Source organism: Oncorhynchus mykiss, chromosome 9, assembly GCF_057628025.1.
Source record: "Oncorhynchus mykiss isolate SJ-2025 chromosome 9, ASM5762802v1, whole genome shotgun sequence".
NCBI classification, from domain to species: Eukaryota; Metazoa; Chordata; class Actinopteri; order Salmoniformes; family Salmonidae; genus Oncorhynchus; species Oncorhynchus mykiss.
This window is the reverse complement of record NC_143030.1, coordinates 63,558,109-63,580,857: the sequence shown is the minus strand read 5'-3', so window position 1 is coordinate 63,580,857 and position 22,749 is coordinate 63,558,109. Positions and strand designations below refer to the sequence as shown.

Here is a 22,749-nt window from a genome sequence, read left to right as displayed (position 1 = left end):
CCAGTTTGGTGTGGCGCCATTTCCGTTCCAATTTTCTGGAAGCTTGCTTCAGAGCTCGGGTATTTTCTGTGTACCAGGGAGCTAGTTTCTTATGAGAAATGTTTTTAGTTTTTAGGGGTGCAACTGCATCTAGGGTATTGCGCAAGGTTAAGTTGAGTTCCTCAGTTAGGTGGTTAACTGATTTTTGTCCTCTGGCGTCCTTGGGTAGGCAGAAGGAGTCTGGAAGGACATCAAGGAATCTTTGTGTTGTCTGTGAATTTATAGCACGACTTTTGATGATCCTTGGTTGGGGTCTGAGCAGATTATTTGTTGCAATTGCAAACGTAATAAAATGGTGGTCCGATAGTCCAGGATTATGAGGAAAAACATTAAGATCCACAACATTTATTCCATGGGACAAAACTAGGTCCAGCGTATGACTGTGACAGTGAGTGGGTCCAGAGACATGTTGGACAAAACCCACTGAGTCGATGATGGCTCCGAAAGCCTTTTGGAGTGGGTCTGTGGACTTTTCCATGTGAATATTAAAGTCACCAAAGATTAGAATATTATCCGCTATGACTACAAGGTCCGATAGGAATTCAGGGAACTCAGTGAGGAACGCTGTATATGGCCCAGGAGGCCTGTAAACAGTAGCTATAAAAAGTGATTGAGTAGGCTGCATAGACCAGTCATTAACATTAACCAATAGTGTTTATTCTCGAGAGCTCTGCTCATAATACCATGTACATTAGTTTATATACCTCACATTTCGTCATAAATGTCCCTCCTCCTCTTAGATACAATGGCAATATAGTTCACAAGCCTTCTCACATTGTCGGCCACCTGTTAAACAATCTACCTCAAGCCCAAGGTCTCTCCCCTCCCTGGGTTGGGACAGAATGTCCTGTAAGGAACACAGTATTCCAGCCGGTCTGACGATAGCTCCATTCGTTTCTAACAAGGAACAGAAAGTCCTTGTTCTAATTCTTGACTAAAACTACACTCATTATATTCAGTGTTATGATTATAATAAGATTCATACAATCATACAGTGACAGGGTAGTATTCTGTTTAGTTATAGTTCTACGTTAAATGTCTACATAATTTAGTCATTATTCAAATAAATCCCATAACACCAACTCACCCGTCGTAGATTCACGAGAGAGCTCAGGTGGCTTCAACTCCTGTCGGAAGAGCTGCCTTCGGAAACTTCCGGACTCCATAGGAGGTGAACGTGCCATATCGGGTGCACGAGTGTACCCGAGACCTGACCTCCTCTCACTCTTGCGTTCCCTTAGGCGTCCATCCATTTCAATGGTTAAGGCAGTTCCCGAGCAGTTAGCCCATCTTTTACCTCAGATAATCTGTGCAGAAAAGTATTGAAAAGAGACTCCGGATTCCAGGCACTCTCGGCAGCCAACGTGCTAAAGTCCACCGCGTAGTCTGCCACACTACAGGAGTTTTGACTTAAGTCAAGCAGTTTGCTGGCTGCCTTTCTCCTGGATACCGGAGACTCAAAAACTTCTCACCTCTGCCTTGAATTTCTCCAAATGACTTCAAATGGCAGGTTGTTGTTCCCAAACTGCCGTAGCCCAGGAGAGCGCCCTTCCCAACATTAGCGTAATTATATACCCTATCTTCGATCGGTCTGACGGAAAACAAAGATGGCTGTTGCTCAAAAATAAGCGAGCACTGAGAAAGAAAACCCCAGCAGGTACCAGGATGTCCCGAATATAGCTCTGGAGGAGATAAGCGGGGTTCACGGAAGTCGGGATAGGCTGTACAAACTCACCACAGATAGGGAAGAAATTACTAGGTGATTGAGGTTTTTCAGAGGTGGCAGGCAGCCTCTGAGCTAACTCCCTGATTTGCTCCATAATAGCCTTTAACCCATGGTTGTGGTGTTCTGTCAAGGAACTGAGCCCTTCCAAAAGGTCCTGTAACAACTCCTCATGTCTCCTAATGGTGGCTCCCTGTAGGTAGACAGTGTGGCAAAGCTGGTCCAAGTCTGCTGGGTCTGTCATGGCCAGTTAATACTGTCATGACACAAGATGAGACCCAGATGCAGACACAGGAGGCAGATGGTTGGAGTCTTACAATATTTATGAATCCAATAGGGGAAGGCAAGAGAATGGTCGTGGGCAGGCTAAAGGGTCAAAACCATTTTAGAGTCCAAAAGGTACCGAAGGGCAGGCAGAATCAAGGTCAGGCCAGGCAGGATGATCAAGCAGGTGGAAAAGTAGTCCAGAGTCAGGCAGGGGTCAAAACCGGGAGGACTATCAAAAAGAGAATAGCAAAAGGGGTACGGGGAAAAACACGATGGTTCACTTGACTAACATACAAGACCAACTGGCACAGAGAGACAGGAAACACAGGGATAAATTCACTGGGGAGAATAAGCGTCACCTGGAGGGGATGGAGACAATCACAAGGACAGCTGAAACAGATCAGGGCATGACAATACCTAAACTGACAACGGAATGCATCTTCCGCAGAAACGTGTCTTCCGCATTTAACCCAACCCCTCTGAATCAGAGAGGTGCAGGGGGCTGCCATAATCACCATCCATGTCTTCGGCACCCGGGGAACAGTGGGTTAACTGCCTTGTTCAGGGCCAGAACGACAGATTTTTACCTTGTCAGCTCAGGGATTCAATCCAGCAACCTTTCGGTTACTGGCCCAAAACTCTAACCTCTAGGCTACCTGCCGCCTAGATAGAGAGAAAGACAGAGAGAGAGAAAAAGAGGAATGATGAAGTGAGCGACTCAAGATGAATGGTGAAGTGCAAGGAGAGGAAATCTACCTCTTAGATGGGTCCAGAGTACGTTGGTTTAATCCACCTTGAATAGAGGAAGCTTTGGTCAGAAGATGGGAGGATTCACAGTAATTAATTGTCTAGGGAAATAGGATCTATTATTGATTAATAGTTTAAGAGAGAAGATCAGGGCAAAGCCCCAGTCAGTCAGTAAATATGGGAAGTGGGGAAAGAGGACAATGTTATATATTCATGCCAGACAAGGAACACATTTTCAAAAAATGTTTCCGTATGAGAGCAGTGCAAAAATGCTAAGTTATTCAATCCGATTCAGTTCAATGGTTATAGTCTTTACAATGTCATTCATTTCTAAGAGGGCCTAGCAAAGTTCTAAGAACAGTTACTTCCCTGAAACAGAGATAGTGATCTCATTTCAGAGTCACACTGTTGATATAGAGGAGGAGAGGACAGATGATACTGTAGAGATAGTGTGTGAGAGAGAGCACAGTAGAGTGGCATCAGACAGAGAGAAATTGGATTATTCATGTGTATCACTGCAAAATGAAGAGGCTGTTGTTTGGGTCATGTAAATGTTTCTGCTCCACTTAATAGCTTTGCATGCCCATCAAGCCAACTGAATTAGTCTGAGAGACAAAACAGAAGGGGGAGACTATTCCCTACTGCCAATCCATCACTATTCTCCATTCCTTGTTTATCACTACTCTTCCCAGTCCCCTATTCCCATCTCATTTTAATAATTGTGTCACAACAGATGTAACGTGGTTACAGGATTCTGGAGGGAGGAGGTGTGTGGGGGGGGGGGGGGGGGGTCGACAGGGGAAATGAGGGAAAAGGGATAAACTGGCCTTTTTTGATTGTATCAAGATTCTGCCAGAGAGATAGAAAGAGGGAGATAAAGAAAGAGAGAGAGAGAGAGAGAGAGGGGTGAGAGAAATATGTTTTTCAGAGTTCTTAAATGAGTGATATCCAATATGTAGTACATATGACCACATTTCCTTAAATTAGAACCCAGCTGTGAACACTGCTGGTGGCATCTTAGCATAGAGAGCGAAGGAAAGTGGAAAAGAAAGAGGAAGAAGAACTGTGAGAAGTTATGAGTGGGAATTGAGAGGGCGGAGAGTGAGACCATGAGAGAGGGGAATTGAGAGGGCAGAGAGTGAGACCATGAGAGAGGGGAATTGAGAGGGCGGAGAGTGAGCATGAGAGAGGGGAATTGAGAGGGCGGAGAGTGAGACCATGAGAGAGGGGAATTATATAGGGCGGAGAGTGAGACCATGAGAGAGGGGAATTGAGAGAGCAGAGAGTGAGACCATGAGAGAGGGGAATTGAGAGGGCGGAGAGTGAGACCATGAGAGAGGGAAATTGAGAGGGCGGAGAGTGAGACCATGAGAGAGGGGAATTGAGAGAGCAGAGAGTGAGACCATGAGAGAGGGGAATTGAGAGGGCGGAGAGTGAGACCATGAGAGAGGGAAATTGAGAGGGCGGAGAGTGAGACCATGAGAGAGGGGAATTGAGAGGGCGGAGAGTGAGACCATGAGAGAGGGGAATTGAGAGGGCAGAGAGTGAGACCATGAGAGAGGGGAATTGAGAGGGCGGAGAGTGAGACCATGAGAGAGGGGAATTGAGAGGGCAGAGAGTGAGACCATGAGAGAGGGGAATTATATAGGGCGGAGAGTGAGACCATGAGAGAGGGGAATTGAGAGAGCAGAGAGTGAGACCATGAGAGAGGGGAATTGAGAGGGCGGAGAGTGAGACCATGAGAGAGGGGAATTGAGAGGGCAGAGAGTGAGACCATGAGAGAGGGGAATTGAGAGGGCGGAGAGTGAGACCATGAGAGAGGGGAATTGAGAGGGCGGAGAGACCATGAGAGAGGGGAATTGAGAGGGCAGAGAGTGAGACCATGAGAGAGGGGAATTGAGAGGGCGGAGAGCGAGACCATGAGAGAGAGGAATTGAGAGGGCGGAGAGACCATGAGAGAGGGGAATTGAGAGGGCAGGGAGTGAGACCATGAGAGAGGGGAATTGAGAGGGCGGAGAGTGAGACCATGAGAGAGGGGAAGAGAGGTGAGTGGACAGGAGCTGGGAGAGACTGAAGTAACGGGGTGAGATAATGTTTGTGGAGGGCAAAGACTGCACAGCATGAAAAAACAATGAGACAGAGAGAGAAAAGTGAAAAGTGGAAAGTAAGGAGGTGGCAGCTTTAGAGTTCTCCTTCCGGTGGGGATAGAGATTACTAGTAGCAGGCAAAAGGATGAGAGATTAGAGAGAAATGACTAATGAAAGGAAGTGCTTAGAGGGACCACACTATGCAAGAATCTTTAACTCCTATGCTTGGATTAATCCCTACTCTGACCCCTGTTCACAGTATCCGGAACCACATAGACCCTAAGAAACAGCCACAGGTACGACCACATCAGGTTCTATGGACACAATTGGAGGATAGGAGGGGATCATTTTATGAAATGAACTACAGCTACTATTTAAATGAATAGCTCATTCGATTTCCAAGGGAGACCTAGATGAATACTAAAAACTTGTGACCCCAGACTCATCTAAGTGTATAAACACGTCTAAGACTTCAGGAACTCCGATGACATCTTCTCTTAAAGAGTCTATCTCTTCATCGCCTCTGTAGACTGATGTATTTTCCAATCTGTTTGTTTCATTTATATTTCAGCGAAGGGTTCCAGAATCAATACTCTGATGGCAACACCTCTGCTGGTGAATACATTTGCTGTTCTCTCTCTCTCTCTCTCACACACACACACACACACACACACACACACACACACACACACACACACACACACACACACACACACACACACACACACACACACACACACACACACACACACACACACACACACACACACACACACACACACACACACACACACACACCTCGACACATGAAGAGGGAACCTTGAGAAAATACCATTAATCCCCTCTCCCCCACCCTCTCTCCCTTTACAGTGATCTCACCTTAATGTGCTCCCCAGACACTCTCCTCCTCCTAAACGCCTGATCTCCAGCTCTTGCAGGGAGTTGCTCTGATATTAATGATACTGAACACAGACCTGGACTCTGAACTCATTTCAATTCACTGCAACATAAATTGACTAATTTTCATTCACTGCAGTATAGGCCTACACCATGCCTCAGACAAAATGTCATTGTTATTTGACAGGCTCTACTATTAGCTTGAGCCAAATACATGGTGGGGGTGGAGACTGAGTAGCTGTCATACTGAGGGTCCATAATATTAGTACAGATTGTTAGTGTAGAATAAGAGCTGGAGCGCTTGATAGCATGACAACAGAACACCAGAGTAGTTCAGCTCTCAGTCAAACAGCAGGCTGTTAACAACCCAATGGGTGTTTTTTAATTTGTTTAGGCAAGTCAGTTAAGAACAAATTCTTATTTACAATGATAACCTACCAAAAGGCAAAAGGCCTCAAAGTTACAGATCTCTTCTACTAGCCATGGTAAGCAAAATAACAGACACCTGGGCATTTTTATACATGACCCTAAGCATGATGGGATGTCAATTGTAGTATTGGGGAGTAGTGAACATGTATTTCAAATAGTAATTGAACTACATTTAGCAGTAGCTTGGTGGGAGTTGAACTCAATTTAAATCTAGGTAGTGTTTTCAGTAGTTCATTACTTTGTTGCCATGTAGCGGTACAAAAATAAAATATGGGTGAAGAAGGCAAGAATTTGACTTCATTTTTCGGCATCAGACCTGCCTATTTTTCACTTGAAACATCGTTTTTTTGTTTGTTTAATAGGCTAAATTACACATTCTGTTTTTCTTAAAGATAGCTTTACTTCTCTGTCTCTCTCTTTCTCTCAATTCAATTCAATTCAATTTAAAGGCTTTATTAGAATGGGAAATGTTTACATTGCCAAAGCAGGTGAAATAGATAATAAACAAAAGTGAAATAAACAATAAAAATAAACCAATTATTCAGTAAACATTACACACATTTCAAATGTCCATTATGTGCAAATAGTTCAAGTACAAAAGGGAAAATAAACATCTGTCTTTCTCTCTCTCAGCCAGTCCCGCAGTGAGAGTTGTGTGACCCCAGGCTGTGTCAGATCAATATATCATTAGCGCCAGCCTCTGCTTCAAAGCAAATCAAATCAAATGTTATTCGTCACATGCGCCAAATACAACCCTTCATTCCTCATTCAGGGGACCCCAGAAAGCTCGGCAATATCAAAGCCCTCCTCTTCCTCGCGCGTTCCTCTCCAAGTCTTTCCTCCTCTGCAGTTCATGTTTATTCAGGTGACTTTCTTTCTATTGCTCCCCTCCCCTTTGATATCTTCTCTATTCCTCTTTCATGCTCTACCTCTCCTTTCCACTGTTGGCCTTTATGCTGCATTAAGTGGATTTCTCTGAACCTACAGTTGACAGGGGAGAGGGTAACAAGAAATCAAGAGGGAAAATGAGAGATGAGGGAGCAGAGGGGAAGGGGATGAGGAGGCAGAAAGAGAGAGGAAATGGAGAGGATTTCTGTGTGCAGTGGAGGAAGACAGGGGTGCCTGAGAAGGAGGTAGGGAGGGAGATGGAGGAGAGTGATGGAGGGGGGGGGGGAAGACTGCCTGCCTTGCCTGGGTGAAATTAATGTGTAATTGCATTGTAGTGGCTCACCCCTTCAGCACATGGCTGACTGATGGCGTGGCAGACCGCTCAGTCTCTCCTGGCGGGGCAGACATGGCTGAGGCTGAGCCTGTGGGCTGTGTGGGACTGCCTGTGTAAACACAACAGCCTGTCAACATACTTTAACATAACAACGAGGTAACAACACCTCTAGACTGGATGGCAGACAGGCAATGGGAGAATAAGCACAAAGGTCATTGATGGCTCATAGGTAGAGGTGTTATATAAATTGGGGTCCTTTCGGTCATTGACTGGAAAGAGTAAGGTTGATGAAATTAACCGTAAAGCACAAGAGAGAAGGGAAATACTGCCTGCCTGCCACTCTGTACCTCCTGGACTGGTTTTGACCTTTTGCCTGTTCACGACCATTCTCTTGCCTACTCCTTTTGGATTGTTTAACAAATATCAAGACTCAAACCATCTGCCTCCCATGGTCTGCATCTGGGTCTCGCCTTGCATCTTTATACAAGTTTGAACTTATCTTGATTACTGTCCAGTCATATGGTCAAGTGCTGCAAAGAAAGACTTAGCTAAGCTGCAGCTGGCCCAGAACAGAGCAGCACATCTTGTTCTTCATCGTAAGAGGGCTACTATTAATATTATGCATATGAGTCTGTCTTGACAGCATCAATTCTTGTTTTTATAAGAAACATTAATGTCTTGGAAATTCCAAATTGTTTGCATAGTCAACTTACATATAGCACTGACACACACTTACCCCACCAGACATGCCACCAGGGGTCTTTTCACAATCCCCATGTCCAAAACAAATTCGAAGAAACGTATAGTATTATGCAGAGCCATGAGTGCATGGACTCCCTTCACACACACCGCACCCCACCATACCCCTGTCTGTACATTATGCCCTGAATCTATTCTACCATGCCCAGAAATCTGCTCATTTTATTCTCTGTCCCCAACGCACTAGACGGCCAGTTTTGATAGCCTTTAGCCGTACCCTCACCCTACTCCTACTGTTCCTCAGGTGACGTGGAGGTTAACCCAGGTTAACCCAGGTCCTGCGTGTCCCCAGGCACTCTCATTTGTTGACTTCTGTAATCGAAAAAGCCTTGGTTTCATGCATGTTAACATCAGAAGCCACCTCCCTAAGTTTGTTATACTCACTGCTTTAGCACACTCCGCCAACCCTGATGTCCTTGCCATGTCTGAATCCTGGCTTACAAAGGCCACCAAAAATTCTGAGATTTCCCTCCCCAACTATAATATTTTCAGTCAAGATAGAACTGCCAAATGAGGAGGAGATGCAATCTACTGCAGAGATAGCTTGCAAAGTTCTGTCATACTTTCCAGGTCTATGCCCAAACAGTTCGAGCTTCAAATTTTAAACATGTATCTCTCCAGACATAAGTCTCTCACTGTTGCAGCCTGTTATAGACCCCCCTCACTTCCCAGATGTGCCCTGGACACCATATGTGAATTGATTGCCCCCCATCTATCTTCAGAGTTCATTCTGGGATATGCTTACAGCTTACATGCTTGCAGTCCTACAATCTAAGCTAGATGCCCTCGATCTCACACTCGATCAAGGAACCCACCAGGAACCCACCAGGTACAACCCTAAATCCGTAACATGGGCACCCTCATAGATATTATCCGGACCAACTTGCCCTCCAAATACACCTCTGCTGTTTTCAATCAGGATCTCAGCAATCACTGCCTCATTGCTAGCTTTTTTTAACAGAAATTTGCATCATGTAGCTCTAACTCTAAAAAGTTTTGGGACACTGTAAAGTCCATGGAGAACAAGAGCACCTCCTCCCAGCTGCCCACTACACTGAGGCTAGGTAACACTTTCATCACCGATACTCGAGAATTTCAATAAGCATTTTTCTACGGCTGGCCATGCTTTCCTCCTGGCTACCCCAACCCCCGGCCAACAGCTCTGCACCCCCGCAGCTACTTGCCCAAGCCTCCCCAGCTTCTCCTTCACCCAAATCCAGATTGCAGATGTTCTGAAAGAGCTGCAAAACCTGGACACATACAAATCAGCTGGGCTAGACAATCTGGACCCTCTCTTTCTAAAGTTATCCGCCGCAATTGTTGCAACGCCTATTACCAGTCTGTTCAACCTCTCTTTCGTATCGTCTGAGATTCCTAAAGATTGGAAAGCTGCCGGGGTCATCCCCCTCTTCAAAGGGGGTTACCCTCTAGACCCAAACTGTTATAGACAGTTATATCTATCCTGCCCTGCCTTTCTTTTTTTATTTTTTTTTTTATTTTTAAATTTTACCCCTTTTTCTCCCCAATTTCGTGGTATCCAATTGTTGTAGTAGCTACTATCTTGTCTCATCGCTACAACTCCCGTACGGGCTCGGGAGAGACGAAGGTTGAAAGTCATGCGTCCTCCGATACACAACCCAACCAAGCCGCACTGCTTCTTAACACAGCACGCATCCAACCCGGAAGCCAGCCGCACCAATGCGCCGGAGGAAACACCGTGCACCTGGCCACCTTGGTTAGCGCACACTGCGCTCAGCCCGCCACAAGAGTCGCTGGTGCGCGATGAGACAAGGACACCCCTACCGACCAAGCCCTCCCTAACCCGGGCGACGCTAGGCCAATTGTGCGTCCCCCCACGGACCTCCCGGTCGCGGCCGGTTACGACAGAGCCTGGGCGCGAACCCAGGGACTCTGATGGCACAGCTTGCGCTGCAGTACAGCGCCCTTAACCACTGCGCCACCCGGGAGGCTCTGCCCTGCCTTTCTAAAGTCTTCAAAAGCCAAGTTAATAAACAGATCACTGACCATTTCGAATCCCACCGTACCTTCTCCGCTATGCAATCCGGTTTCCGAGCTGGTCATGGGTGCACGTCAGCCACGCTCAAGGTGCTAAACGATATCATAACCGCCATCGATAAAAGATTGTACTGCCGTCAGCCGTCTTCATTGACCTGGCCAAGGCTTTCGACTCTGTCAATCACCGTATTCTTATCGGCAGACTCAACAGCCTTGGTTTCTCAAATGACTGCCTTGCCTGGTTCACCAACTACTTCTCAGACAGAGTTCAGTGTGTAAAATTGGAGGGCCTGTTGTCTGGACCTCTGGCAGTCTCTTTGGGGGTACCACAGGGTTCAATTCTCGGGCCGACTCTTTTCTCTGTATACAGTGCCTTGCGAAAGTATTCGGCCCCCTTGAACTTTGCGACCTTTTGCCACATTTCAGGCTTCAAACATAAAGATATAAAACTGTATTTTTTTGTGAAGAATCAACAACAAGTGGGACACAATCATGAAGTGGAACGACATTTATTGGATATTTCAAACTTTTTTAACAAATCAAAAACTGAAAAATTGGGCGTGCAAAATTATTCAGCCCCCTTAAGTTAATACTTTGTAGCGCCACCTTTTGCTGCGATTACAGCTGTAAGTCGCTTGGGGTATGTCTCTATCAGTTTTGCACATCGAGAGACTGACATTTTTTCCCATTCCTCCTTGCAAAACAGCTCGAGCTCAGTGAGGTTGGATGGAGAGCATTTGTGAACAGCAGTTTTCAGTTCTTTCCACAGATTCTCGATTGGATTCAGGTCTGGACTTTGACTTGGCCATTCTAACACCTGGATATGTTTATTTTTGAACCATTCCATTGTAGATTTTGCATTATGTTTTGGATCATTGTCTTGTTGGAAGACAAATCTCCGTCCCAGTCTCAGGTCTTTTGCAGACTCCATCAGGTTTTCTTCCAGAATGGTCCTGTATTTGGCTCCATCCATCTTCCCATCAATTTTAACCATCTTCCCTGTCCCTGCTGAAGAAAAGCAGGCCCAAACCATGATGCTGCCACCACCATGTTTGACAGTGGGGATGGTGTGTTCAGGGTGATGAGCTGTGTTGCTTTTACGCCAAACATAACGTTTTGCATTGTTGCCAAAAAGTTCAATTTTGGTTTCATCTGACCAGAGCACCTTCTTCCACATGTTTGGTGTGTCTCCCAGGTGGCTTGTGGCAAACTTTAAACAACACTTTTTATGGATATCTTTAAGAAATGGCTTTCTTCTTGCCACTCTTCCATAAAGGCCAGATTTGTGCAGTATACGACTGATTGTTGTCCTATGGACAGAGTCTCCCGCCTCAGCTGTAGATCTCTGCAGTTCATCCAGAGTGATCATGGGCCTCTTGGCTGCATCTCTGATCAGTCTTCTCCTTGTATGAGCTGAAAGTTTAGAGGGACGGCCAGGTCTTGGTAGATTTGCAGTGGTCTGATACTCCTTCCATTTCAATATTATCGCTTGCACAGTGCTCCTTGGGATGTTTAAAGCTTGGGAAATCTTTTTGTATCCAAATCCAGCTTTAAACTTCTTCACAACAGTATCTCGGACCTGCCTGGTGTGTTCCTTGTTCTTCATGATGCTCTCTGCGCTTTTAACGGACCTCTGAGACTATCACAGTGCAGGTGCATTTATACGGAGACTTGATTACACACAGGTGGATTGTATTTATCATCATTAGTCATTTAGGTCAACATTGGATTATTCAGAGATCCTCACTGAACTTCTGGAGAGAGTTTGCTGCACTGAAAGTAAAGGGGCTGAATAATTTTGCACGCCCAATTTTTCAGTTTTTGATTTGTTAAAAAAGTTTGAAATATCCAATAAATGTTGTTCCACTTCATGATTGTGTCCCACTTGTTGTTGATTCTTCACAAAAAAATACAGTTTTATATCTTTATGTTTGAAGCCTGAAATGTGGCAAAAGGTCGCAAAGTTCAAGGGGGCCGAATACTTTCGCAAGGCACTGTACATCAATGATGTCGCTCTTGCTGCGGGTGACTCCCTGATCCACCTCTACGCAGACAACACCATTCTGTATACATCTGGCCCTTCTTTGGACACTGTGTTAACAAACCTCCAAACAAGCTTCAATGCCATACAACACTTCTTCCGTGGCATCCAACTGCTCTTAAACACTAGTAAAACTAAATACATGCTTTTCAACCGTCCGCTGTCCACACCCGCCCGCCCGACTAGCATCACTACTCTGGACGGTTCTGACTTAGAATATGTAAACAACTACAAAATCATAGGTGTCTGGCTAGACTGTAAACTCTCCTTCCAGACTCATATTAAACATCTCCACTCCAAAATTAAATCTAGAATCGGCTTCCTATTTCGCAACAAAGTCTCCTTCACTCACGCCGCCAAACATACCCTAGTAAAACTGACAATCCTACCGATATTCAACTTCAGCCATGTCATTTACAAAATAGCCTCCAACACTCTACTCAGCAAACTGGATGCAGTCTATCACAGTGCCATCCGTTTTGTCACCAAAGCCCCATATACCACCCACCACTGTGACCTGTATGCTCTAATCAGCTGGCCCTCGCTACATATTCGTCCACTGGATCCAGACCCACTGGATCCAGGTCATCTATAAGTCTTTGCTAGGTAAAGCTCTGCCTTATCTCAGCTCACTGGTCACGCGCTCCAGCAGGTATATCTCACTGGTCATCCCCAAAGCCAACACCTCCTTTGGCCGCCTTTCCTTACAGTTCTCTGCTGCCAATGACTGGACCGAACTACAAAAATCGCTGAAGCTGGAGACTTATATTTCCCTCACTAACTTTAAACATCAGCTATCCGAGCATCTAACCGATCGCTGCAGCTGTACAAAGCCCATCTGTAAATAGCCCATCCAATCTACCTACCTCATCACCATATTGTTTTTATTTACTTTTCTGCTCTTTGTACACCAGTATTTCTACTTGCATATCATCATCTGCACATCACTCCAGTGTTAATTTGCTAAATTGTAATTACTTGCTACTATGGCCTATTTATTGCCTTACCTCCTCACACCATTTGGACACACTGTATAAAGACTTTTTCTATTGTGTTATTGACTGTACGTTTGTTTATTCCATGTGTAACTCCGTGTTGTTGTTTGTGTCGCACTGCTTTGCTTTATCTTGGCCAGGTCGCAGTTGTAAAGGAGAACTTGTTCTCAACTAGGCTACCTGGTTAAATAAAGGTGAAATATATATATTTTAAATAAACACACACTACATGTTAATGTATGTAAATTGTAAAGGTACACTACCGTTCAAAAGCTTGGGGTAACTTAGAAATGTCCTTGTTATTGAAAGAAAAGCACATTTTTTATCCAGTAAAATAACATCAAATTGAACAGAAACACTGTTGATGTTGTAAATGACTATTGTAGCTGGAAACGGCTGATTTTTAATGGACTATCAACATAGGCGTACAGAAGCAATTATTAGCAACCATCACTCCTGTGTTCTAATGGCACGTTGTGTTAGCTAATCCACATGTATCATTTTAAAAGGCTAATTGGTCATTAGACAAACATTTTGCAATTATGTTAGCACAGCTGAAAACTGTTGTTCTGATTAAAGAAGCAATAAAACTGGCCTTCTTTAGACTAGTTGAGTATCTGGAGCATCAGCCTTTTTATGGGTTCAATTACAAGTTCAAAATGGCCAGAAACACAGGACTTTCTTCTGAAACTCGTCAGTCTATTCTTGTGCTGAGAAATGAAGGCTATTCCATGCAAGAAATTGCCAAGAAACTGAATATCTCGTACAACGCTGTGTACTACTCCCTTCACAGAACAGCGCAAACTGTCTCTAACCAGAATAGATAGAGGAGTGGGAGGCCCCGGTGCACAACTGAGCAAGAGGACAAGTAGATTAGAGTGTCTAGTTTGAGAAAGAGATGCCTCACAAGTCCTCAACTGGCAGCTTCATTAAATAGTACCTACAAAACACCAGTCTCAACGTCAACAGTGAAGAGGCGACTCCGGGATGCTGGCCTTCTAGGCAGAGTTCCTCTGTCCAGTGTCTGTGTTCTTTTGGCCATCTTAATCTTTTCTTTTTATTGGCCAGTCTGAGATATGGCTTTTTTTTCAACTCTGCCTAGAAGGCCAGCATCCCTGAGTCGCCTCTTCACTGTTGATGTTGAGACTTGTGTTTTGCGGGGACTATTTAATGAATTCGCCAGTTGTGCTAACATAATTGCAAAAGGGTTTTCTAATGATCAATTAGCCTTTTAAAATGATAAACTTGGGTTAGCTAACACAACGTGTCATTGGAACACAGGAGTGATGGTTGCTGATAATGGGCCTCTGTACGCTGATTTAGATATTCCATAAAAAATCAGCAGTTTCCAGCTATAATAGTCATTGAGCTCCGATATTTATTAATCCAAGGGGTAGGGGTAGTTCATCAACTCTGTTTTGGTCCGAGTCTAGCAGTCTCGAGGTCAGGCCAGGCAGGGGTTCAGTAACCAGATCCGAGTCCAAACAATACAAGGGAATAGGGGGGGCGGCAGGGTAGCCTAGTGGTAAGAGCGTTGGACTAGTAACCGGAAGGTTGCAAGTTCAAATCCCCGAGCTGACAAGGTCATTCTGCCCCTGAACAGGCAGTTAACCGACTGTTCCTAGGCTGTCATTGAAAATAAGAATTTGTTCTTAACTGACTAGTTAAATAAAGGTAAAATAAAAAAAATAGGCAGGCTTGAAGACAGAACAGGCAGAGTGGCCAGGCTGGCGGGTTCCGAGTCAGGCAAGAGTCAAAACCAGGAGGACTAGAAACAAAAGAGAATGGGGAAACAATAGGAGCAAGGAAAGACGCTGGTTGACTTGACAAGACGAACTGGCACAGTGAGATAGGAAACACTGGGATATATACACCGGGGATAATAAGTGACACCTGGAGGGGATGGAGATGATCACAAAGGCAGGTGAAACAGGGTGTGACAATAATATGTTACGAATTTGCAAGCATGAAATCCTATTTATTGTGGCTAAGGCTAACGTTAACTAGGTGGCTAATGCTAACTAGGTTAGGAATTAGGGTTAAGGTTAACATTAGGAGTTAGGTTAAAGGGTTAGGGTTAGGAGAAGGGTTAGCTAACATGCTAAGTACAGTGCCTTCGGAAACTATTCAGATCCCTTGAATTTTTCCACATATTGTTACGTTACAGCCTTATTCTAAAATTGATTCAATAAAAACAGTTCCTCAGCCATCTACACACAATATCCCATAATGACAATGCGAAAACAGATTTTTAGACATTTTTGCAAATGTATTAAAAGTACAAAACATGAATACCTTATTTACATAAGTATTCAGACCCTCTGCTACGAGACTTGAAATAGAGCTCATGTTCATCCTGTCCCAATTGATCATCCTTGAGATGTTTCTACAACTGAGTCCATCTGTGGTAAATTAAATTTATTGAACATGATTTGGAAAGGGACACATCTGTCTATATAAGTTCCCACAGTTGACAGTGCATGTCAGAGCAAAAATCAAGTACTGAGGTCGAAGGAACTGTCTGTAGAGCTCCGAGACAGGATTGTGTCAAGACACAGCTCTGGGGGGGAAAAACTGTTTTTGCTTAGTCATTATGGGGTATTGAGTGTAGATTGATGAGGGGAAAAAAACAATTGAATGAATTTTAGAATAAGGCTGTAACGTAACAAAAATGTGGAAAAAGTCAAGGGGTCTGAATACTTTCCAAAGGCACTGTAGTAGTAAAGTTGCTAAGAAGTAGTAAGTAGTTGCAAAGTTGCTAATTAGATAAAATGCTAAAGTTGTCCATGATAAGATTCACATGATCACATTATATGCTCATCCATCCACCCCGACCAACCACCCTACATTCTTTTTTACCTTCAGTAACCTTCTGTTATGTAACCACACCACACCAAACCTAACATATCATACTAGTTTGAGTGTCCCAAATTTACATTTACTATGTTACATTTAGTATATGAGACCAGACTGTTTTGAAAGATGGAGAGAGAAATGGAGGGAAACACCATGTATGAATGATCACACTTGGAAGAGAAAAGAAAGATGGCAAATCACCTTGACTATGGCATGAATAACGCCGCAATAAAACAACAGAGTCGGGGTGCCATCTGGCCAGATGGGAAGTGGAGATAAAATATTGGTTATTTGAAATACCTTTCAGACCACTGTTTATGTAAACAGTCTACCTTTACCTCTCTCTCTCTCTCTCTCTCTCTCGTACACACACACACACACACACACACACACACACACACACACACACACACACCCAGCCACCACTCCCACACACACACAACCAGCCACCACACCCACACACAGCCACCACTCTCACCCACACACACATACCCAGCCGCACACCCAGCCACCACCTCCATCCACCCACCCACCCACCTAGGCTATGATTGCTTGCCACAACAATAAATAACATTTTTCCATGCTCAAAACACAGGATGCTTGAGCCAAAAAGGTATTGAGGGACAGATGGGGATGGGTTTTTTTAAAGGAAGAGATAGATAGAGAGATGGAGATAGAATCACAGGACAAAAATAAGGATAACAGAGTCATGGTTATTGAGGGAATTTTTAGATTGGCAATAAGAGGAAGGGGCAGATGGAAGAGTGTTACCTTGAGATAGAGGGAGGAGGGGTTAATGCTGCCTAGTTGTTTCTCTTCAGATACAGCTGACGCAACAGTCCTTTTTTGAATGAGCCACTGAACCAAAGTCTGGTTTGGATTGTTACGTAAACACAATTGAATACATATTTGCACACACACACAACATACTCTACAAGAGGCAGATTATCTATGCATCTCCACAGATATGTCTCCAAACACATTCAATAGATAATGTATTACACAGAATGTTACAGTAGTTTAAGACACAGTTTTGTTCTAGACTAGTGTTAGTAGGGGTCTGCTGTTTCTCCCAGCATGACAATGAGAATAAAATGAAACATATATTGATTTAACTTTCAGAAGCAGCATGATAGATCAATTTTCACACTTGTGTCTGGAGTGCAGTCTATCAGAAGTCCCAGTTGCATTCACCCAGAACAGTACTGTGAAGCTCACCCAGGGGCATAGGTGCAGAGGGGTGGTGTTAAACTACTCCTATCATTCACTCTCATGCACACACACACTCGAGCACACACTCGGGCATGCACACACACAAACAAACAAACAAATGTGTGAACAGTACTGCCTTCTGATGTTTTCTGCTGTGCAGTGCTGGTTATGACTATACCATCTGAAATACCCAGTGATAGGTTATGTCTAGGTTTATACTCACTTTATTGTGGCCTAGTGGTTAGAGTGTTGGACAAGTAACCGAAAGTGCAAATCCCCGAGCTGACAAGGTACAAATATGTCGTTCTGCCCCTGAACAGGCAGTTAATCCACTGTTCCTAGGCCGTCATTGAAAATAAGAATTTGTTCTTAACTGACATGCCTTGTTAAAAAAAAATGGTGTGCTTCCTCTAGGCCTATTTGGGTCAAACATTAAGCAATTTGATAGGGAGTATAAGTCTTTCCCAACCATTTGTATTGTGTAGACAACAGTGACACCTGGCGAAATATTTGAAGAACTGCATCAAGCACCAATTTGTGAGGGAGACTGAAAATGTTAACATTTTTCTTAAGTTATTTGTTCAATTATATTAGTCTACACACAGATGTAATTTAAAAACATCCTACTTTCACGCCTGAGCAGAATTGATGCTCTCAAACACAGCAAAGACAAAGTACACGTTCACGGCCAGGTTGCAAGTTGTGTTCGTTATTTACCTAGTGTTCGTTATTTACCTGTCGTTTATTTTATATTTTTTTATAGTGAGCCGTCTAGAAACAGATCAATGGTGACATCTATCGGCTGTTTAGGCTAGTTGCAGGTGTGTTAACGTGTAAAAAAAACTACGCAAAACCTGTTATATAGATATCATCATATTGTAACTTGTTATATAGATCCACATCGATATTTTTAAAGGCGTATGTATGTACTGTAGGAACGAAACCAGTACAGCCATACGTACTGTAGGAACGGAACCATTACAGCCATACACGGGGACCAAAATTGGGTGCTTAAGTTTCTGGGGGAGTGTGTAAGTGATGCACCTAACATACAAAAAGCGCTCGATGAACACTGCCATGAAAGTTGCATAGTTTACTGTCGTTTGTGTAATTTCATCTGACACCTTTATAGCGTTAAACGTTATTTTCTGTAAGTATTTTTCAATTAACTGCCACTTCTTTGTAGAACATATGTGTATATGAATTGCAGACGTGCAAATGTTGATGGGTCAGCAACCCTCTTGAAAAATCTACCTCGTCGCTTTAGCTGCTTGCTAACTAACGATTAGCTACAACGAGCCAACACAAATGTTATTAGCTATTCTAGCAAGCTATCGTTAGCTACAATCCACGCTCTTTCTTGATAGTTAGCTACAACCAGTCGCAGGGTCTTTCTGTACTTGACACGCATTTCAGTTTACAGCAAGTTTGTTTGAAGGTACGAAGATGCACTGGGTAGCTAGCTAGGTGAATAATGGCTTAATACCGTTAGTTAGCTACATTGCAGTATTACAAATGGCTAAATATATCATGTATTTATCCATTGGTATGGGCACATGTTTCATTGTTAACATCAAACTTTTTCTTTTTTTTCTGTCCTTTTACCTCTAATTTATTTTGTCTGACTCATCTTTTTTTGCCAGGGTTTTGGGTGGAGTAGGTAGACATGGCTGACCAAGAAATTGGGCCCATTGGGTTGGGCAAGAGGGCTGCAGCAGGTGCTGCAGTTTTCAAAGTGCGCGAGGCTGCAATGGCTATTCTTCAAACAGAATCTACTGGTAACCTGAAAGTACAAAAACGGAGTGTCCCATCGACTCCTTTCATTGTACCAGAACCTTCCCTAAAACCATACAAGCGGCCCCCCACTCTGCTATTGCCACCTTCGCACCATGCCATCCCAGTTGGAGGATTTACCTGTGAGGTGTGCGGCCAGAACTTCTTCTCTTTTCCTCAGATGGTGAGACACAAACAGTTCCACGACGAAGAAAGGCCCTTTCCCTGTGGTGTGTGTGGGAAACGTTTCCTGAGCCGCAGCCACTACACTGAGCACCAGCGGGTTCACACTGGGGAGCGCCCCTTTCCTTGCGACCAGTGTGAGCGCTCGTTCACCACACACCACAACCTAAAGCGTCACCACACCATCCATGCCAAAGAGGAGGCGTACCGCTGCCGAAAGTGTGGTGTACTCTTCTGCCAGCGTCACGAGTACCCCAATGGCATACCTCAACCTGACCTCGAGCCTCGACCTGGGTTCGAATCCATGCCCACGATGCAACCCACACCTCCCATTCAGGTCACACTCACACCCAAGCAGCTTAAGAAGCTTAACAAGAAGAGCCATAATCTCTCAACCAAACATGATCATTCTAAGAAGAAGAAAAAGAGGAGAGTCAAGCATCCAGGCACAGCAGAGAAAGTACATTCTGTGCCTCAAGAGGAACTTTGGCCTGTGTTGTTAACTAGAGGAGAAAAATTGCAAAAAGTTGCTTATGACATCGAGGTTATTCTTTGATCCTGCATGATGATGAAACAAATGGTATAATCCGTTAGATCATGATTTTTTAAAACAAGATGACATTGTTGTTCTCCACCTATGTGGATGCACCGTTTCATAAAAGGACTTATACCTCAACACTTGTTTTGCATCACATGATGATTTTGGTATTTATTCCTTCATTGAGTTTGAGAAAATAAGAACTTTCTCTCCACCAGTGATAATGATTAGAAAATATTTTGGTTAACAGTCCTCTGAAATGTTATGGTTTTGCCTTTTAGATCATGACAAGTTTTTGTTGGTGTTACTTTAGTGTATATATATGTTTGGGGATTATGATTCATTCAATTATACTTGATCCATTGTGAAGAAAGGGCTAATTAGACTGTCTATACATTATTAAATGACTTGCTATTAAACTATCTTACTCTTCTGATGTTACACATTCAAAACGAATTTCTATAACAAATCATGTTCATCCACTTTTTAGATTAGTCATAGAGGCCTGTAGTGTTTCTTGGTGGTTCTCAAACATTAAATTGTCCAGAAATTGCCCTCACCAATGTATGTACATGTAAATAATCCAGAGTTTTTTTTGTTGATTATGAATTAGGAATATCTATAGTCCGTGTTAAGTGAATAATTCTGTTGAATTGGAGTAACAATTAAAGTTCCAGAGTCTGTCAAACTGCTATGAAATGACATATTGTCTCTGATATGAGTTCTGCATAACTACCTCAGGCTGTAGATTGTAAATATGTATTTTTTTAAAAATTGATAATGGGTTTACTAATTTCTTGACTTAACACTTTACTATATATATATATAAATGAATGATGTGGACACCCCTTCAAATTAGTGGATCGCGCTCCTTCAGCCACACCCTTTGCTGACAGGCATGTAAATTCGAGCACACAGCCATGCAATCTCTATAGACAAACATTGGCAGTAGAATGGCCTTACTGAAGAGATTTCAACATAGCACCATCATAGGATGCAACCTTTCCAACAAGTCAGTTTGTCAAATTTCTGCCCAGCTGGAGTTTCCCAGTCAACTGTAACTGCTGTTATTGTGAAATGAAAATGTCTAGGAGCGACAACTGCTCAGCAGCAAAGTGGTAGGTCACACAACTCACAAAACGGGACCACCTCATGCTGAAGAGCGTAAAATCGTTGGTCCTCAGGTTACAAAACTTACTACCAAGTTCCAAACTGCTTCTGGAAGCAAAGTCCGCATGAGAACTGTTAAACGGGAGCTTCATGAAATTGATTTCCATGGCTGAGCAACCGTACACAAGCATAAAATCACCATGCGCAATGCAAAGCGTCGACTGGAGTGGTGTTAAGCTCGCCGCCATTGGACTCTGGAGCAGGGGAAACGCGTTCTTTGGAGTAATGAATTGCCTGCCCCAATGCATAGTGCCAACTGTAAAGTTTGGTGGAGGAGGAATAATGGTCTGGGACTGTTCAGGCAAAGCCTTTTAGTTCTAGTGAAGGGAAATCTTAACGCTACAGCACACAATTATATTCTAGATGATTCTATGCTTCCAACTTTGTGGCAATAGCTTGGGGTTGGCCCTTTCCTGTTTCAGCATGTCAATGCCCCTGTGTACAAAGTGAGGTCCACACAGAAATGGTTTGTCGATATTGGTGTGGAAGAACTTGACTGGCCTGCACAGAGCCCTGACCTCAACCCCATCGAACACCTTTGAGATTAATTGGAACGCTGATTGCGAGCCAGGCCTAATCGTCCAACATTAGTGCCCGACCTCACTAATGCTCTTGTGGCTGAATGTAAGCAAGTCCCTGCAGCAATGTTCCAACCTCTAGTGGAAAGCCTTCCCAGAAGAGTGGAGGCTGTTATAGCAGCAAAGGGGGATCAACTCTGTATTAATGCCCATGATTTTGGAATGAGATGTTCGATGAGCAGGTGTCCACATACTTTTGGTCATATAGTGTATTTATTTTTCATCATGTCACGAGACTCCTCTTAAAGTGAATGTAGGCATGCATAGAAATATTGGCTCAGCTAACATAAAATACTGGTGTGATAAATACTGTAAAGTACTTTGTATCAGCCTCTGTATTACAGCAGACATGTCTATCACTTATCTTCAGTATTAAAAAAGGTTAAAGAGGCACCCATCTTGCTTCTCTATATCATGCTTGTCTTGCAACAACATGTAAACACGAAATTGTGCTTATGTGAAACATAACATTTGATATGCATCAGCAGTGCTAGAAGTGGGTTATTACCATCACCAACTGTTATGGATCTAGTTCTGGGTCCTGAGCTTGACTAGCTCTAGTTAGATCCCTGTTTGGATATCGTCCAGAGATATGGACGGAGTAACGTTTACTATAGCTCTGTTGGAATAACTTTTATAGATAACTTTGACACCTGAAAACAGAAGATGCTCTACGGGAATGACGGAGTACATCCAAATCATTTTGGCTCCTGGACTCTGTCCACGCATTTCAAGGCTGCGTTGAGACAATGACTTATCAATGACCCAAGCCCAGCTCCGATACCATTGTGTCGCTGAGTTGTAGTAATGCTGCAGCAAATATACATTATCCCAGGGGCGGTAGCAGTCACAATGTAAGTAACCTAATTTATGTCCCTCTTAACTCCCCTGAATGCCTCTGTCGATCCTACAGCTATTGTATACAGTAATTATGTTCTTATGGTGTGCCCTAGTAGGAAGTCCACTGTGTGCATCTCACCCTGCACCATCTCACCCTGCACTATCAGCTCCTCACCTAAAGCCCATTATTTTGGGAAGCTGCTATATACCAAGGACTAACAGTCAGTGTCTGGATAATATGTGTGAAATGCTTGATAATGTATGTGATATCAATAACATTTCAATGTGACCTTAATATTGACTGGCATTCATCAAGCTGGCCACTCAATGAAAAGCTTCAAACTGTAACCAGTGCCAGCAACCTGGTTCAGGTTGTC

At 43.7% G+C, this 22,749-nt stretch overlaps 2 protein-coding genes across 3 annotated transcripts in view; one reads left to right on the top strand and one right to left on the bottom strand.

Moving 5' to 3' along the window:
* LOC110532488 (PDZ domain-containing protein 4) overlaps window positions 1-18,253 on the bottom strand; it is a 69,166-nt gene extending 50,913 nt beyond the window's left edge. The window contains exons 1-3 of the mRNA XM_090184983.1: window positions 17,514-18,253; window positions 7,421-7,520; window positions 1,127-2,822 (exon numbers count right to left, since the gene is read on the bottom strand). The gene's annotated coding sequence lies outside the window, so the exon portion shown is untranslated. The remainder of the gene's footprint in view (window positions 1-1,126; window positions 2,823-7,420; window positions 7,521-17,513) is intronic.
* Window positions 1-20,472, top strand: part of LOC110532484 (uncharacterized) — a 59,413-nt gene extending 38,941 nt beyond the window's left edge. The window contains exons 1-2 of one of the 2 annotated variants that reach the window (XM_021616437.3): window positions 18,304-18,440; window positions 18,934-20,472. In XM_021616437.3, coding sequence (XP_021472112.3) covers window positions 18,957-19,802 — 846 coding nt within the window. In that variant the 5' untranslated portion in view covers window positions 18,304-18,440; window positions 18,934-18,956 and the 3' untranslated portion in view covers window positions 19,803-20,472. Of the gene's footprint in view, window positions 1-18,303; window positions 18,441-18,933 lie in introns of those variants that run through there. The other variant, XM_090184984.1, reaches the window with a different exon arrangement.
* The last annotated feature ends 2,277 nt before the right edge of the window (window positions 20,473-22,749 follow it).